The following is a 20,073-nucleotide window of genomic DNA, read 5'->3' on the forward strand; positions in this document are numbered from 1 at the left end:
GCCTTACTGCTTATTCATCACCATCAATCAATGAGAAAAAAAATTCTTTTTGAAAACACACACACACACACACCAATATTTAAGACTGTTCTTGTAAGCACAGTGTAGAGTCCTACAGCCACACAAGTTCACTCGACTAACATTAGTTAGAATCTGTTCGGCAACTGTCTCCTGTCCCAGTGGAGCAGAATTGTATCCCAAATCAACAAAAGGAAAGGAATCCAGGCTATTTTTTCAATTAGTTTTAGTTCTTTAAGAGTTGTCCCAAATAAGCAGCTGCCCAGATTGACCGATGGACCAATTAACCAGAATCCACAGTGCGTATGTTTAAATGTACCATACTGTACAAAAGTCTTAGGTGCATATATTTAGCTTGGGTGTCCACGACTTTTGCACAGTACTGTCATAATTTTATGTATTGCACTGTACTGCAGCAAACAAATTTCATGACACATGTGTGTGATGATAAACCTGATTTTGATATGGCTCTCTATTGGGGACAGAGAGTGGGAAGAGGGCTGGGAGAGGTGAATCATGGTTGTGGAAAGGAGAAAGGAGAGGGGAAGGAGCAGGAATCACCAGAGAGACAGTCTGTAATAATCAATAAGCCAATTATTTGGAATCAAACGATCTTGCCTAGTGTCTTAGGGTTGGGTGTGTCCACACCTGCACCATCCACTCGCCTGCCCCGGCACTCATCCTCTGCCACCAGTCTCACCCCCCTCCCACAGTGCTCCACCTTCCCCATTCCCTACAGCCTTTGCTCCTGTAAGAGTTACAAACCTACTCTCTGCTCCACGTTGGCAAATACAGTACTGTGCAAAAGTCTTAGGTACCCTAGCTATATATATGCGCCTATGACTTTTGTACAGTACTTTTTTTTTCACTGGTGAGTTTGTAAATAAGTTAAAATACATTAATAGTATAAGTGGCTGGTATTGTGACTGAAGCCAATGGTTCAGACATGGACTGGGGATGTGCCCATAGCAGGCATTGGAGTTCACGCATTGCAGGGGGTGGGAAAATTACATTGACTGCAGCCAGGGCTGGTGTCAGCAATTTGGTAGACGTGCTGACAGTTCTGCTGTCTGCTGCTTCAGGCTTTACCACCAGCTACCGGCTGCCACAGATGGTGAGAAACTCTCCACTGAAGGAAGGCAGTAAATCAAATGCAAACTATAAGAGATGAAAATACAGACTGAAAACATACATACAAACTGAATCAAAGTAGCTGTTATATTTTTAGCAGAGTTAACAAGTGTACATCATTGCATCCCAGCAGCCTTACAGTCATCTGATTTCATGTTACCAACAGCGAGTCTGTATCCCTGTCATTTGCAGAAATGATGACTTGAAATGATTTAACTCTAATACGAAGCCTTGTCAAAATGTTTTATCTCTCAGTGAGAGACAAGTTTCAATTGAACAGATCTTTGTAAAGGCTGGAGGCCTGGCAATATACCTTGTTGAAATTGAGGATTGTAACAGCAGTCAAGAGAAAGTTAAAGAGTCTGAGCAAAAAAGATCAGTGAAAAAGTTAACACTGCGGGCCAAATGCCTGACACCTGTTCACATGCTAGTAACATTAGCAGGATTAGGCTGAGGAATTCTAAACATGAAAAAGCACAGGGTGGCTGAGCCAAATCTGGCAAATGAATGATGAGACCAAGCATATGACTAAACAAAAGTGGACTGGAAACAGCTACTTAAAGATAAATCTTTATCAGATGAGCAAATGATATTCAAGCAGGAGAAAGTAAGAGCTCAGAGCAAATCCCTTCCCAATAAAAGGAAAGGAGAGCTCTCAGTTCTAGATTGCTGTGGATGTGAAGAAACATAAAATAAGTATAAAAAAACAGATTGAAACTTTTCACATATGTGAAACATTGAACACCAGGCAAAAAGAACAGGAAGATGCCCAGGTAAAATTTTGAAAAGATGATAATTAGTAACTACAAACACAAGGAAGTCTGCAGATGCTGGAAATCCAAAGCAACATACACACAGTTTTGGAGAAACTGAGCAGGTCAGGCAGCATCAATGGAAATGAATAAACAGAAGGTTGAGACCTTTCATCAGGATTAGAAGTTGGGGGGTGAGATGCCAGAATAAAAAGGTTGGGGCAGGGGAAGAAGGATAACTAGAAGGTGATAGGTGAAGCCACATAAAAAAAAAATAGAAGATGCCCAGCTGAAATGTTAAAAAAATGTTAATTGGCAATTAGTTTATTATTGCCATGCACACCAAGATACAATGAAAATCTTTGTTTTGCATGCCATCCAGACACATCATTCCCAATATATGTACATCAATGTAGTATAAAATAAAAGCAATAACAGAATGCAGATTAAACCCAGAAGAAGTGCAGTGCTTATCGATCAGTAAGGTGTAAGGTCCGTGACAAGCAGATTGAGAGATGAAGGGGTCTTCTTTATTGTACAAGAGGTCTGATCTAGAGTCTTATAACAGCAGTGTAAATGCTGTCCTTGAGTTTGCTGGTATGTATTTTCAAGCTTTTGTATTTCCTGCTTGATGGAAGTGGGAGAAGGAAATTTCTGGTTTTTGAGGGGCCTCAATATGTTGTCTGCTTTCCTAAGGCAGCTGACAGTGTATACAGAGTCAATAGAAGGGAGGCTGGTGCCCTGATACTCTGGGCTCTGTTTACAGCTCTCTACAATTTCTTGCAATCTTGACCAGAGCAGTTACCAGACCCAACTGTAATCCATCGGGATAGGGTGCTCTCTGTGGTTTATTTGTAAACATTGATGTGGGTCTTTGGGGACATGTCAAATTTCCTTAGCCTTCTGACAAATCAGAGGTGCTGGCATCCTTTCTTAGCCATTTAGATGACGTGGTTTGACCAGGACAGGCTACTGGCAACACTTATATCTAAGAACTTGAAGCATTTAACCATCTCCACCTCAAGACCAACAAGGTATGCACTCTACCCATCTTACTGAAGTGAATGACCAGGTCTTTTGCTATGCTTGCAATTTTCTCTTTTCACAATGCCATTAAAAAGCCATCAGCCTCACGCAACTCTGTCTCATTATTGTTTGAAACTCAGCCTGCTACTGTGATGCCACTTGCCAACTTAAAGATGGATCTTGAGCAGAATCTGGCCACAGAATTGTGAGTGCGTGGGGAGTAAAGCAAGAGACTGAGGATTCAGCCTTGCAGGGTACAAGTGTTGGAGATAATCATCTGGATGTATTGTTGCCTACCATTACCAAATATGGCCAGTTTGTCAGGAAGTTCAGGTTCCAGTTGCTGAGCCCTATGTCTCGGTGTTTAGAGATGAGTTTGTCTGGAATTATTCTGTTGAAGGTGCTGCTATAGTCAATCAGTGGAAGTCTGTCAAAAAGCAGCAGGTAAAATCATTGAAAAACCATGAAACGTTCCACAAATATCTGAACAGAAAAAAATAACAAAGGAAATTGTGAATCCTAACAGTTATAAAATAACCTGAATATAGAGGCAGAATACATCATCAGTTCTTAATTTCCAAACATATTCAAGGAAGAGGGAGATGAGATAGACTTTGATTTTAAGGCAAAATAATATAAAGTATGAGAAACGACACAGACATTGTGGACAGTGCCACCTGTTCCTTTCACCTTCTTGACACTGAAACTGGATTTCTCATATTGTAAAATGGCAGGTCACAAATAACACAAGGGACACAACTGCTAAAACCCCCAAAGATAGGAATGTTTATTTGATGACCACATTTGATTGTTATGCATTCAAGATGTTCAAAGGAGTTATCTAGCAATTTTCCTTATTTTTTCTTTGTTTAGAAGCATTTTTTTTTATTATGCACCACAACGTAACAGGGTCCAATCTTGTGTCAATGATGATCATGCCTTTAACGATGCTGTGATTCAACTAAAACATGGGTCTCATCAGAGCTGTGGTCAGTTGGGGATTGGCCACACACATTGACGACTACATTGACCTCATTCCCCTTAATTTTGCTCACTTCCAGGTCAGCCTTTTATGCAGCTGTTCTATGACTGCCATGGGAACTGGTCATTTATAGATTGATGAACTTCCCTACAAAAATGTAGTAAATGCAAAGAAACTCTACATCACAAGTCAGGCAAATCCTATTTTAGCATATCTTTCAGGGCAAAAATGACCGTAGCTCTGTTCCACGTGTCCCTTTAGACTGAAGATGAGGAATTTCTTCAGCCAGAGGGTAGTGACTCTGTGGAATCTGTGGCCAAAGACGGCTGTACAAGTCAAGTCACTGCATGTATTTATTGCAGATAGATAGGTTCTAGATTGGTAAGGGGATTAATGATCACCAGGAGAAGGCAAGAGAGGTTTAAATAAAAACAGCCATGATTGAATGGCAGAGCAGACCCAATAGGTCAATGGCTTAATTCTACTCCTACATCTTATTGTCTTATAGTTATTTTGGCCAAATTTCACAGTTCATTGCTGGAGGCTAAAATCGATATTAGTGCTAAATTCACCAAAAATAAGAGGAATGCAACTTCTACACAAATTGCTTTATGTCTAAGCTATCAAACAGTTTAGAGCTCCATCAGATTATTGACACTTTCTCTAGAGTTTATTTATTCCCTCCTGATACATATAGCTTCTCAGCAAAACTTTGACCCCACGATTTTTTTTTTCTCTGGTACTTCTCTTTCCTGTTAATAAAAGGAAAACCACATTATTTAAAAATATTAAGTATGGTCTACACAAGGTTCCAAGGTTCCTGCTTAACTCCTAAATTTACAGTTTTACCCCTATTAGATTGAAACCTAAGCTTCACTAAACTGCATGATGACTTCTAGGGATTTGGATTTCTGTAGTTGAATGACTAGATTGATTCAGGGTGAGATCATCACTGTGCAAGTCTTACTAACGACAGAATGGTCATTCTTGAGATAAGCTTGGAGTATGATGATAACAAATAATTCACCAGTGTGTTTAAATGTTAGAAATGTGAAAAAGTAAGGAGTTTACAGAGAATAATAGTGTACATACTAGAATTGTGACACAGCTTAATGATTGTTTGTGCGACAATTCTTGACTGGTCCATTGGGACGGTTAGTTGAAAAGATTGGGCTGGAATCCATTCTCGGGTAGTATTTTCTTGTCAATCACGCTACCTTGATGGCTGAGCAAAAGTAATCCCAGGGCAAATTCTGATGTAAACGTCATTCAGTTTGATTCAAACACTGCAAGATACACAATGTAAGAAATTGTACCAATTCTCCTACTGCCAGTAGCTGTTGCCAAGCTGCTGATAGTACAGCCTTCATGCTGCCATTACACTTGTATATGTTCCTTGTAACTACAAATATTTGAAGAGGACAATCTATTGATGTTTAAATGTCCAAAAATGTGTAATGGAGTAGAAGCAGTTTTAATATTTAGTGACATTGCTGCCGACAAGTGAATAATACAGTATTTAAGAAAATTTCAGTTAAAATACTGTTCTTCTCTCTATACTTCTTCTGAATCACTATTAAGAGTTAGCATTGTAAAAGTTGTTTCTACCTTTTCTATTTGTGTATCTGTATGTGAATGAACTCATGTGATCCTCCTGGCACTGTCATATGACAATACAGTGCAAAAGTCTTATGTATATATATCTTAGATGCCTAATACTTTTGCACTGTACTGTATTTGTCAACATGGAGCCGAGAGGGAGTTTGTAAATCAGGAGGGAGCAAAGGATGTTTGGAATGGTGAGGGTAGAGTGCCACTGGAGGCCTACAGTACAGGTGGCAGAGGAGTGCCAGGGTTGGGGGAGGTCTACAAGTGCAGACACATATAGCCCTGAGACACCAGGCAAATCCACTTGACTTCAAAAAACTGGCTATTGATCATTACGGAGCGTCTCTCTGGTGCATTCCCCTCCCTTCCCATTTCACCAAACATGCTTCCCCGCTCCCTGTCCACTTTCCCCTCTCATTCCACAATAGAGAACCACATCAGAATCAGGTTTATCATCATTCACATATGTCATGAAAATTGTTTTTTTTGTGTGGCAGTAATACAGTGCAATACAATGTCATGAATTCGCCTTATTCAATAATAGAAATGGATTAATTTCAAATCTGACCAATATTTCAAAGTTATATTTGAGTACCAAAACGTGCATTTCAACATATTGCATACTGCATGTAAGCACAGAGTCATTGCACATGAACACTGCATGCACAACCCAAACTTTGAGCTTTACTCACTCAGAAGGAGGCTTCTACATTACAGAAAATGCTAATTCCCTTTGTACATCAATTTTTAAGTAAATGCTTGTATATGCATAATAAGAACCTTTCTCACAAATGTAAGCTTGGTCAAATTCAAATACCAAGCAGCATAAATGCTGAGAAAATAAGGCACGGTGGAAGAAAGAAATCTGGTTTCAGAGAGTCCCAAGGTTTTCCTTATTTCCTCTTTTCTTTCTCTCACCTGCAATCAACATGACTGAAGAGAATATTTCATGACTCTTTAATTCTAAAAACATGTCCATGTCAAACTTACAAAATTACTTCTACCCTTGAAGTCTAAACCCTTCAAATAAAATGCAGTTTAAATGCTGGAATACCAAAGAAAAGCAGACTTTTAAACAGGTGCTAAAGTCCGTCAAGTTAAAAAAAAAGGAAAAAGAATTAGACCCTGTAATCTGTGAAACTCAAGACAGTTCAGATTCCTTCATACATGTGTGTGCTTTTTTTATCCCTTCTTCAAGGCTGCAAACATTTGGAGGATGCCTATTAAAAGCCTCTCCACTTTCTTTAACATTAATAAACTAAACATTTTACCTGTTCTGCAAAAATTAATATAGGTCGACCTCCTGGAATCCAGCAATCAGTAACCGAGTTCCATCATTGGTTCAGAGATGATTCTCACCAGCCTAATTTCAAATTTCCTGTGTCACTGCACCAATTCGACCCCACTGTTTTGGGGGTGCCATGAACATAATCAGCTGCTGTTGGCATGGTCTTTAAAAGTAGAAAGTCATTGCTCTGTGTTATTCTGCATTTATTTTTATAAACTGTGCTTATCTAGCCCCAGTCATGACTTCATTGAATAAAGGAAGTGCTTCTCGTGGTGTAAAGCGCAAACACCATACGTTATCTATACAAGGTAAGGTGAAAGCTCTTAAAAAACATAACTGCGGTGTCTGTGAAAAACATATGCAACCTGTATAACATTGGCTCTTCCACAGTTTATGATAGAAAGAAGCAAAAAGAAAAGTTACTGCCGTTCTTTGGTGACAGTGAATCAAAAAACAGATATGCATAAGGAAAACAATGAAAAATGGAAGATGTTCACAACAATAAAGTTCTCAAAGTGGTTTACATTTCACGTCAGTGAAGATGTAGTACTATCAGGAGAGCTGGTGGAGGAACAAGTGAAATTATTTCATTAGGAATTAGGACTGGATTATGAGTGCGGTTACAGTGAAGGGTGGTTTCATATCAAGCAGTGACATAGTATAACACTTTGTGCAGTGTTTCAGTCTTTGCATTTGTCGTTTCTTTTTCCTTTTTTATTCAACTTGTATATTTGCAAGTAGGGTGAGGTGATCATCAACTGTGTTAGAGGTGTTTATTTATTTAATCCTAACCTAACCCCTGTGATATGGCAAAATTACTAATCCAGAACTACATAGGTCTCAATCATTCAGATTCCTGAATAAACATTATACATCCTTAAAAACATTTCAACTTGAAACACCATCAAACAATCGACTCTTTTACCTAAAAGAATAACAACATATTTTGTTCTCAATATGTCATTATATTAAAATAATAGGGTCAACCTCTATTTAGTTTTGAGAGTAATAATGAAATATTTCATAGGTTTTGTTACTTCTCAATGTTTCACCCAGAATGAACTAGGAAATTCATGAACTAATGTCACAGGTAATTCGAAGAGAACAAGTACTTACAATTGCCTCAGTTCTGAAAGCCCAAAGAAAGCCCCAGGCTCTATGTTGCTAATCAAGTTATTCTTCAAATCCCTAGAGAAAAGGAGAATGAAAAAATAATTATAGGTTGATGAGCTGTTTTTTTTAACTTAATGAATGAAATATGATTACTGAAATTGAATGCTGTGTTTGTTTTCTCAGCAACGGTGAAGAATGTGTCCTGTAGCTTCCTTACAAACCAAGATAAAAGCAAGTTTACATAGACAGTTCAAAAAATCTTCAGGATAATTTGTCACTGAAAATTTTCACTGCAACAGCCAATTTGATGAGCCTTTGGTTTGGGAATACACTTTGATTTGACCAGCAAGGAATTCAGGTGGAAGACGAAAAACAAACCAAATCCACTGCAATCCTAATTCTCACGTAAATTAGGGTACCAATGTTTGACTCACTGGGATTGAAGATGTGCTCTCCTTGTGACTGGTATAAATAATTTGTTTAGTTTAAATGGATTAGATTGCCTTGGGATGGTATTCCACAGGAGAGGAGCTCTACAAATCACTGGTATACAGTATGATTGGCTTTCACAAAACTGGCACATTCTTCTTTGAGAGGAGTCAGTCTGCTGGAATTTTTCCAGCTTGATTTGCTGAATATTTCCTGCACTTTCTGATTTTATTTCAGGTTTACTTTTTTTTTTGTTTTATAATCTATTTGGCACCATATTCCTAGAAAGTGGAAGCATGTAAATAAACGTGATGCTTTCACAGATCAGCACAAAGCAGCTGGAGAAATTCTACAAGTTTCACATTTCAAATCTGAAAAAATAAACCGTTTGAAGGAAGGTCTATGAGGGAAAAGGGAATGGGGAATTCTACTACTTCTTTTTGGAAGAGCTGACAATCCTTTCTATTACTAGTGTCATAATGTTATATAAAGGTGACATCTTCTTGCAAAGCAAATATGAACATTATGAATAATGTATGCTTGTATATCAGACATTCACTAGAATTATTATAGAAGTAGTAACAATCTATTGAAACTGCCTTACGATGTACCATGCTATTGGAATCACGTGTATCTCTTCTGGCAGAGGTATGACCTGTACAGAGGTGACAGGTTGCACCTGAATCCAAGGGACCAATATTCCCACAGGCAGGTTTGTTAGAGCTCTTAGGGAGGGTTTAACCTAATTTGGCAAGGGGGTGGGAAGCTGAGAGAAGGGACTTAGGATAGGATGGATGGTAAAACAGCAAAGATAGCATACAGTCAGACTGTCAGGAAAGGAAGGCAGATGATAGGACACTATTGCAGCCAGCAGCGTGAGTATCATTGCATTACAGTGCAGAATTAAAAAGAGTAGCAAATACAGTACTCAAAGTGTTATATCTCAATGCACAGCATTTAAGAGATAAGATGGATGACCTTGTTGCACTATTACAGATTGCCAGGTATGATATTGTTGCCATCACTGAATCGTGGCTGAAGGATGGTTATAGTTGGGAGCTGAATGTCAAGGTTACACATTGAATCAAGTAGGCAGAGGGAGTGGCGTGGCTCTGCTGGTAAAGAATGGCATCAAATCAGTAGAAAATATGACATAGGATCAGGAGATGTTGAATTCTTGTAGGTTGAGTTAAGAAACCGCAAGGGTAAAATAACCCAGATAGTAGATATATACAGGCTTCCCAACAGTAGCCACCCACAGATTACAACGGGAAATAGAAAAGGCGTGCTAAAAGGGCAGTGTTATGATAGTCATGGGAGATTTCAACATGTAGGTTGATTATGAAAATCAGGTCAGAAATGGATCTTAAGAGAGTGAGTTTGTTGAATGCTTATGAGATGGCTTTTTAGAGCAGTTGATCGTTGAGTCTACAAAGGGATCAGCTATACTGGATGTTATGTAATGAACTGGAGGTGATTAGGGAGCTTAATATAAAAGAACCCTTAGGAGACAACAATCACAATATGATTGAGTTCAACTTGAAATTTGATAGAGAGAAATTACAGTGGTCTGAGAGAGGAGTTGGCCAAAATAAATTGGAAGGAGATGCTGGCAGGGATAGCAGCAGAGAAGCAATGCATGAGTTTCTAGGGGATAAAAATGAGGAAAGTGCAGGATAGATGTTTTCTAAAAACAAAGAAATACTCAAAAGGCAAAATAGTCCAACCATGGCTGACAAGGGAAGCCAAAGCTAATGCAAAAGCAAAAGAAAGGGCATACAACAAAGCAAAAATTAATGGGAAGACTGATTATTGGGGAGCTTTTAAAAATCTACAGAAGGGCAACAAAAAGAAAAGATGAAATATGAAAGCAAGCTACCAAACGATATTGAAATGTATAGTAAAGGTTTTTTCAAGTATGTAGAAAATAGAGATGAGAACGGTTATAGGATCACTAGAAAATGAGGACACAGAAATAATAATGAACAAGGAGATGGCAGATCAACTAAATGAGCATTTTGCATCAGTCTTTACTGCAGAAGACACTAGCAGTGCATCAGATGCTGAAAGGTGTGAGGGAAGAGAACTGAGAGCAGTTACTATTACAAGGGAGAAGGTGCTCAAAAAGCTGAAAGAGCTAAGGGTGCATAAGTCAACAGGACCAGATGAACTGTACCCTAGGGTTCTGAAAGAGGTAGCTGTAGAGATTGTGGAGGCATTATAAATGACCTTTCGAAAATCATTGGACTCTGGCATGGTGCCAGAGGACTGGAAAACTGCAAATGTCATTCTACTCTTCAAGAAAGAGGAAGGCAGCAGAAAGGAAATTATAGACCAGTTAGCCTAACCTCAGTGGTTGGGAAAATTTTGGAGTCAATTGTTAAGGATGAATTTATGGAGTACTTGGTGACACAGAACAAGATAGGACAAAGTTAGCATGGTTTCCTTAAGGGAAAATCTTGCCTGACAAACCTGTTGGAGTTCTTTAAAAATATTACAAGTAGGATAGATAAAGGGGATGCAGTAGATATTGTATATTTGGAATATCACAAGGCCTTTGACAAGGTGCCACACATGAGGCTGCTTGCCAAGTTAAGAGCTCGTGGTATTACAGGAAAGTTACCAGCATGGTTAGATCATTTAATTGTTAAGGAGGCAGTGAGTGGGAATAAATAATACTTGTCTGGTTGGCCGCCAGTAACTAGTGGTCTTCCATAGGGTTCGGTGTTGGGACCACTTCTTTTTATGCTATATATCAATGATTTAGATGATGGAATAGATGACTGTTGCCAAGTTTGCAGATGATATGAAGATGGGTGGAAGGGCAGGGAGTGTTGAGAAAACAGGTAGGCTGCAGAAGAACGTAGACAGTTTAGGAAAATGGGCAAGAAAGTGGCAAAGGAAACAAAATATTGGAAAATGCATGGTCATGTACTTTGGTGGAAGAAATAAATGTGCAGACTATTTTCTAAACAGGGAGAAAATCCAAAAGTCTGAGATGCAAAGGGACTTGGATTCCTAGTGCAAAACTACCTTAAAAGTTAACTTGCAGGTTGAGTTGGTGGTGAGGAAGTCAAATGCAATGTTAGTATTCATTTTCAAGAGGTCTAGAATACAAGAGCAAGGCACTGGCAAGGCCTCACCTTGAGTATTGTGAGCAGTTTTGGTCTCCTCATCTATGTAAATATGTCCTGGCATTGAAGAGGGTTCAGAGGAGGTTCACAAGGATGATTCCAGGAATGAAAGAGTTATCATCCAACAAATGTCTGATAGCTCTGGGTCTATACTCATTGGAATCTAGAAGGATGAGGTGGGGGGGGGGGGATCTTATTGAAACCTTTCGAATGTTGAAAGGCCCAGACAGCAGAGATATGAAAAGAATGTTTCCCATGGTGGGGGAATATAGGACAAAAGGGTACAGCCACAGGATAGAAGAGCATCCATTTAAAACAGAGATGCAGAGAAATTTCTTTAGCCTGTGGGTGGTGAGTTTGTGGTATTTGTTACCATGGGCATCTGTGGAGTCCAGGTCGTTGGGTGTATTTAAGGCAGAGATTGATAGGTTCTTGATTGGACACGGCATCAAAGGTTACCAGAAGAATATATTCTCATATTCCTGTCATTCCTCATTGACAGAACTAGCCTTCTCCATTTCTCCTATTTAATGCATTTCAATTCACATGAAATTTCTGAAGGACCCTGTTATGTTTTGAAGTTCAAAAGATTAAAGTAATTTAAAAGAAGACATGGGAGTCCAAAATGCATGTCTAACTTCGTATTTACTTTAAGCAAGGTGCTTAAATGTACGTCTATATTGAATCATTGAAATGAACCAGAATGCTAAATCAAACAATATATTTACAAGATTACTCAAATATTATTGAAATATTAAATACATAACAGACCCTAAAACATAACAATAGATTTAAAAAACAATAATATATTCAATCACAACCTACTGAAAAACTTACAAATACCTTTTTAAAAATAAGGCATGAATTTACCCACTGAAATAAGCAGCTGCAATGAACTTATGTCATGAAAGGACATATATAAATGACTAAACTGCTTTTTTCTGCTACCTCAATAATAGCTTACTTTGAAAATATTTTAATCAAAGCAGCAGGAAGCATGTCAGAAAAAATTAGACTGGTGTTGCCTGTTATTCCACAGTATAAGTTCAAGATTTTTGTTCTTTTATATTAACATTTCTACATATAACCTGCTCATTTGCATCTAAATATGCAATCGTGTGAATATATACCATTTATTGTAGTCTACTGATCTGTATGAAAAAAACTCAAATTGGTATCAGAAGCAATATATTGAGATTGCGAAGGATTTTAACAACAAAAAATTTACAGTTGATTATTATATGACTAGTGCTAACTACCAGATAAAGTCTATTGCAAATTCAGATGGTGTATTGTGTGAACAACTATTGGACTCAAGCAAACAGAGGAGCATCACAGGCAATTTCTCTCAGAGAAATACCAGGCGACATTTGTTTTCCTTTTAAAACTTTCTGCATTTGGCTATATTCCAGCTGGTAACAACTGACTCTGGTCTGAAAAGGATTATAATTACAAAACCACACAATCATGTACATATACTTTATACATGTAACTTCACAACTACCCAAACAAATATTATTGACCATTATTTGAATGAGTAGATTATGTCATATGCTCAGCATACTGCTAATACAATATAGAAGAATGATTGATTCAGTGCCTAGATGAAAACCACCAGAATCTCAAGGCAAATAATTGCCCCATTGCACGTAACATTGATTTGCCATGTTTCTCTCAAATGTCATAATTTGACTTGGATCTGTAAAGACTTAACAAGATTATAAAATATTCATGAAAATTTAATTTATAGCTCCATCAATAAAGCCAGAGCAATGACTCCTGAATCACAGAAGCCCGATGTCTCCCAGTGATTTAGTTAGCTTCCAATATGTAAGACAAATGATTTGAAGGCCAAAATGCACTAGAGCATTGGGGTTCCAATACATTTAAAAAATACACTATTTCCGTTTGTACATGTCATGTGACAGTACAGAGCAAATTGATAAGTTAATAATGAAATTATGGCAGATTTTTAACTTGCAGCATCACTTCCATGCACAGACCCTCTATCCCTTGATTGCCTTAATACGTTGAAACTTATAATCTTCCATCTTGAATAGACTGAGTGACCGGATTACTGACCCATTACTTTAAATCTTTGACCTCTGGTTCAAGCCCCATAATTCTAACATTGAAGCGTGTAAAGGCCCAGTCTGCTTAATCTTTCCTTAAAGAAGCAATCCCTCCACCCTAGGGAGCAAATCAATAAACATTTGTTGCTCATGGCAAGTCCTGAATGGATTGGTGGACCAAACTGTGCACAATATTTCAGGACAGGCAATATCTGTGGAAGAATTAACAAGACTGATGTTTTACGCCAGAGTTCTTCATTGAAGATCCTCTGACTTGAAAAGCTGTTGCAGTTTCTTTTTCCACAGATGTGGCCTGAGTTTGTTGAGGATTTTTATATTATGTAGATTTACATCTGCATTTTTTACTTCCACAATATTCCAAATGGGATCTTAATAATACCCTCAGGATGCCTTCATTCTTGTATCAAATCTACTTCCCATATGTTTAGTATGTTTTGACATCCCATTTTTCCCTTTAATTGTCTGTGATTTTGGTGTGTTAACTTCTTGCAATTCTGATGTAAAAACACATAAGAGCACATAGAGTGAGAATAACAATGAGCCAAGAATAGATCCCTGTGGGCAGCCTCTAACCTGATGGCATGAACATCAATTTCTCTAACCTCGGATAATTTTCCCTCTCCCTCCCTTCTCCCCCTTCCATTCCACAATCTGGCTCCCCCTTACCTCTTTCCTGTTTACCTGCCTATCTCCTCACAGAGGTGCCCATCTGATTTCCATCTGTCATATGGTCCACTCTCCACTCCTATCAGACTCCTTCTTCTCCAGCCCTATACCTTTTCCACCTATCACCTCCCAGCTTCCTACTCAAGCAAAACCCACACTCCAAAAATGAAGTAAATTAATTCCTTGAAATACTGAATTTTAAAGCAAACCAGACTTAAGCAAAGTTAAAAGTTCAAAATAAATTTATTATCAAAGTACATAATGTATATGTCACCACATACAACTATGAGATTAATTTTCTTGTGGGCATACTCAATAAGTTCATAATAGAATAATAACCGCAATAGAATAAATGAAAGATTGTACCAACTTGGGCATTCAACAAGAGTGCAGGAGACAACAAACTGTGCAAATACAAAAATAAATAAATAATAATAAATTAATAAACAATAAATATCGAGAACGTGAGATGAAGAGTCCTTAAAGTGAATCCAAACGTTGTGGGAACATTTCAGTGATGGAGCAAGTGAAGTTGAGTGAAGTTATCCCTTTTGGTTCAAGAGCATGATGGATGAGAGGTAGTAACTGTTCCTGAAACTGGTAGTGTAGTCCTGAGGTTCCTGTATCTTATTCATGATGGCAGCAGCCAGAAGAGAGCATGTCCTAAATGGTGGGGTCCCTGATGATGGACATTGCTTTCATGCAACAACATTTCATGCAGACATGCTCAATGGTGGGGATGGACTGGGCCATACCCACTACTTTTTGTACGATTTTCCATTCAGGGCAACTGGAGTTTCTATACCAGGCAGTTGTGGAGCCAGTCAAGAAACTCTCCACAACACATCTATAGAAGTTTGTCAAAGTTTTAGATGTCATGACATTCTTTACAAACTCCTAAGAAAGTAGAGGCACAGCCATGTACTTATGCACTGGGCCCAGGACAAATCCTCCAATATAGGAACACCAAGGAATTTAAAGTTGCTGACCCTTCCCACCTCTGATCCTCTGATGAGGAGTGGTTCATCGACCTCTGGTTTCCTCCTCCTTCAGTCAATAATCAGCTCCTTGGTCTTGCTGCCATTGATAAGAAATTGTTGTTATGGCATTATGAAGCGAAATTTCAATTTCCCTCCGATATGCTGATTCATCACCAACTTTGATTCAGCCACTGGCATTGGAGATGTGCTTCGCTACACAGTCATATGTGTAAAGCTGGCAGAGCAGGGGGCTAAACACACAGTCTTGCGGTGTGCCTGTGAGGATAGAAATCACGGAGGAGACTTTGTTGCCAGTCTGAAGTGACTGTGGTCTTCAAGTCAGCATTGCAATGTGAATGGCATTAGTTTCCCATTATGCTTTTATTTTGATAACTAAACTAAAAATGATAATGCATCAATCAATTTGAAAAGCAAAACTTCAAGTTTATGAGCCTGGGGATCTGAGAACTTCAAATAGAATTAGAAACATTTCAGATAACATTGTACTGTAGTAGATAATCTCAGTTGTGTTTCAATTGGGATTAGATTCCCATTTGATGCACATTTCACAGCAATATTTATTCTATATGATGTAGACTTTACAAACACCAAAGCGGATTTGATACTACATTCACTTAAGGTCAGATTTGAATATTACTTCTGAAAATTTAGCTGACATTGGATGATGTAAGAATTCAGTAAAATGATTAGAAAGACAGATGAAACATTGAGCCAACAAAATATAGAACTACCTGTAAAAAGATGTAGATATCAAATACTGTTACGTAGTGGTAATAATGCTCTACAAGCAAAGATCATATGGGAAACAGTAGAGAACCAACACATCTGAATACAATGGCAGAATATGACAAAAGCCAGGGATGCCTCGAAAAGCAGCATCCATCACTTAGGACTCCCATCAACCAGGTCATGCCTTGTTCTCATTACAACCGTCAGGAAAAAGGTGTAGAAGCCTGAAGCCTCAATGATTCCCGAACAGCTTCTTCTTCCCCTCTGCCATCTGATTCCTGAATGGACGTTGAACCCATGAACAATACCTCACTCCATATTTATTTCTATTTTTAGATTACTTAATTAATTTACATATTCACATAAAATTCACATTTTATTCTATTATTATGTATTGCATTGCACTGTCACAGAGAGAACAAATTTCGCATATACCGGTGATATTAAATTTGATTCAGATTCTGATGATTTTATGAACCACCTTTCTAAAGAAAATATTCAAAGCACAACAACACACAAATAATTAATTACAGTTATTAAGTATTTGTAAATTAACAAGGTTTGCCTCCTAATTCATAGACCAAGAATACTCAATGAAATGTGTCTTGTTTGTCATAGGATCAGAGAGGTCAAAGAGCTCATTGACAGAACAGCAGAACAGATGCATTGGTGTGCCCTCTTGAATTTAGGTTGAATGCCGGTATTTCTCAATAGGACCACCAACCAGAGACAGCAAGATTCACCCAAGCATCTGTTTTCTTGAGTACATCTGAATAAATATATTTCCATGATATCTCAAGAGTAAATGCTCAAATAAGCAACTTTATATGAATGCTTATAAAGCACGAGAAATGGACTTCCATTCTAGTCTCCAGGTTTTCGGGTGAAGTATTTTACCAATGTGGTTTTATGGCTTTGTAATGTGATGAATGAAGTTCAGTAGTCAGGGCTTTCACAACTAAAGCAATAAAATGAACATAATCCATTTGAAATTAAATTTAAGACACGGAGTTGCCTTTGTTTACCTGTAATTGTAGACTTTGTTTATCTTTAAAAGACTTAATCCTACACAGCTGTGTAGCTTTCTGGAGATATGTTGGGCACAACTGTGAAACATTCTATAAGTCAAACTGTTGTTGCTAAATTCAGAAATTAAATAATTAATTGATGATATGGAGAATTTTTAAGCACTAACATCTTGCAGATGAACTAATTCCATAAGTGGCAGAACCAGTCGTCTATTATCAACCGTACTTTTGAAAGTAAGCATATGCAACACAGATAAAGTTTGTTCTATGTTATAAAAAGGCCAGATACTTCACTTGCCCATTTTCATGAATAAATATGCATAAATACATCTCTTGGTATGTAACAGGATATATATGTGGCATGGCCACTTTCTCAGGAAGACCGTATTTTCATGCTATTGTGCTGGAATGTCAACCCACTAGTCAAATTCCATGTTTATCAAGTATCCATCCAATCTTTCCATAATATTATCCCATATTCCCAGTAACTGATCTCACCCTCAACACTTGACTAGCATTAAACCTGAACAACTGAGGCCTAGATCACTCCTAAAATAACCGCCCCTCTTCGTCCCTGACCCTTTAACCTCTGACCTCAGTCCCAATTAGGCTAAGAGCCGTAGAGATCAGGCATTACTGAAATTTGCGGTGCCTGGCCCACAACTGAAATGCATTGCTCTTAGGACCATCTAATCCACCCATTAAGGGATAAAATAAGCTCTAGGTTGCTATAATCCACAAAAAAGATCTTCCATTTTGAATGTGAATTCACTCTAGTCAATACAAAATGTCTCCTTTTAGCTAAATATATTTTTTTAATGAGGGTCCTGCAAGGAATTCACCATTCTACCATTGAGAATTGATCCAAATTCAAAATGAAACAAGTAAGCTGTTCTTAATATTGTGCTTGAAAAATGTTATAAAGCTGTAAACTAAATATAAAAGCCAAAGCTTGGCTCTATATGTGTATTAACATAGAAGCATATGGTGAAATCATCACTTATGTCAAATTAAATCAGTGGGGATAGTGCTGGGCAGCCCGCAAGTGTCACCACACTTCTGAAGCCAATGTAGCATGTTCACAACTCACTAATCCTAACCGTATGTTTTTAGGATGTGGGAGGAACCTGGAGCAGCCAGAGGAAATCCACATGTTCAATATATGCCTCTGAAACAAGACGACATGGGCTTCTTTTTTAGCTTTAAAGCTCGGCTGTCAGCAAGAGATTAGCAGTGTCAAGAGAAAACTGGAGAAAAGTGGCTATGCAATGATAAAAACGATACCTCAATGGAAAATGGACAAATTAATAGGAAGCACAAAGTGAATCACATAAAGATAAGCAATAATATATTGATGAGCTGTATAAATATTTCTTGGAAAATTGCTGTAAAAGTAGGGAGGACACTAGCAACTTCCCTTTCTTCTCTTGGATTTAGATATGTATGGAACTTCAATTGGACTTAAGGGATTTAAAGATAACAAATCCTCTGGAATATATACAATTGTATTTAGGGAGCGATAAGGAAGGGATTTGTTGTCATTTTCAAGGCACCTGTAAAAACTTGTAATATTCCAATAAATCAATAAGCAAATGCATTTTAAAATCCAAGAAATTTGACCAAAGCTACTAATTAAAACCCATCAGCATAACTTGAATAATTAGAAAATAATAGACATCAGAATAAAATGAAGAATCATCTTTTTGAAGGAAATTGAATAAAAAGTGTCTTACACAACTCTAGATCTTGTCTTGGATGATTTCAGAGTGCTTTTGGAAAAGGTGCACCATACAAACTGGCGAAGGCCGTATATTTCGTTTACAGCTTTATAACATTTTTCAAGCACAATATTAAGCACAACATACTTGTTTCATTTTGAATAAGGGATTAAGTCTTGTTCTTTTTAATTTTTGGTTCAACTTGTGGTGCGTTTTGGGTTTTAATTGTGCTGTGCAAAAAATTACCAACTTTTGGATATTAAAGTATTTCAGTCAATAAGATGCATCAACTTGTATTCTCTATAAGAACAATTGAACTGAAATTTTAAAAAAACCATTGGTGGACTTAAAATATTATTCCAGAAGTGGAGCTGGTACATGATTTTAACTCTACTTGTCTTATCTTGAAGTCATAATGTACCATAGCACAGAAAAACATTCATCTGCACTGACCACTCATTTAGACTAATCTTACATGGGTATCATTTTATTTTCCACATAATCACATTAACGTCCCCTAGATGCTACTGCAGTGGAGGAGGGGGCAATTTACAGTTGCCAATTAATGTGCCAACCTACATGTCTTTAGGATGTAGGAGGATAGAAGGACACCTGATGGTAAACCACGTGGACACAGTGAATATGTGCAAACTCCATTCCTCACTAGACTTCAGGATTGGACCTGGGTCACTGGAGCTGTGAGATACCAGTTCTACTACCTATGCTACTGTGCTGCACCATGTATGGGATATGCATGTACATGTATGGATTCTCTGCTACTTGCTAGACATGGTGTTAAGAGCGCTACCTTAAAACTACTTTTATGAAGCTAATAGATTTTATCTTTCCTGTTGATGTTTTATTCAAATGTGTATGTGAGTAGAAGTAAGGCAGTTTCAACATCTCCCAAGAAATGGATGTCGCACCAAAAGAGATCTTGTAAAGAAGTGTGAAACAAGGTAGGATTGAAACTTGGGAATAAGGAAAGAAAAATAAAGAGGGAAACTGACAGGGAAAATGACAAAATTCTGAAGCATTTGAAAAGAAGGAGCTATTGCTAATAATTTCCTTTTCCATTATACCTCCTCCAACAGTCAGCTTTGGTTTCCTCTCTTGCTCCTTCATTATCTCTTTTCTACTGCTGTGTTAGTCTTTCTGCCATTTGTCATTTCACCTTTCCTGTTTTCTATATAAAGTCACTGGATTTGTCTTTGAACTTTTCCTCCTACCGGCTCTACTCCCCGCATTTACCCTATTTCACCTGGGGAAAATCTGTTCAAATGTTAATTCTAAGTTCAATATAGGATTCCCTCTCTACAGATGCTGACTGACTAGCTGAATGTTTTTACTAATTTCT

At 37.8% G+C, this 20,073-nt stretch overlaps 1 protein-coding gene across 2 annotated transcripts in view; it reads right to left on the reverse strand.

Moving 5' to 3' along the window:
* LOC132379568 (adhesion G protein-coupled receptor A3) overlaps positions 1–20,073 on the reverse strand; it is a 531,961-nt gene that overhangs the window by 344,021 nt on the left and 167,867 nt on the right. The window contains exon 3 of one of the 2 annotated variants that reach the window (XM_059947629.1): positions 7,922–7,993. The exons of the other annotated variant lie outside the window; for it this stretch is intronic. Within the exon in view, the coding sequence (XP_059803612.1) occupies positions 7,922–7,993 (72 nt within the window). The remainder of the gene's footprint in view (positions 1–7,921; positions 7,994–20,073) is intronic. 2 annotated transcript variants of the gene reach the window in all.

This window comes from Hypanus sabinus, chromosome 22 (assembly GCF_030144855.1).
Source record: "Hypanus sabinus isolate sHypSab1 chromosome 22, sHypSab1.hap1, whole genome shotgun sequence".
Lineage (NCBI taxonomy): Eukaryota > Metazoa > Chordata > Chondrichthyes > Myliobatiformes > Dasyatidae > Hypanus > Hypanus sabinus.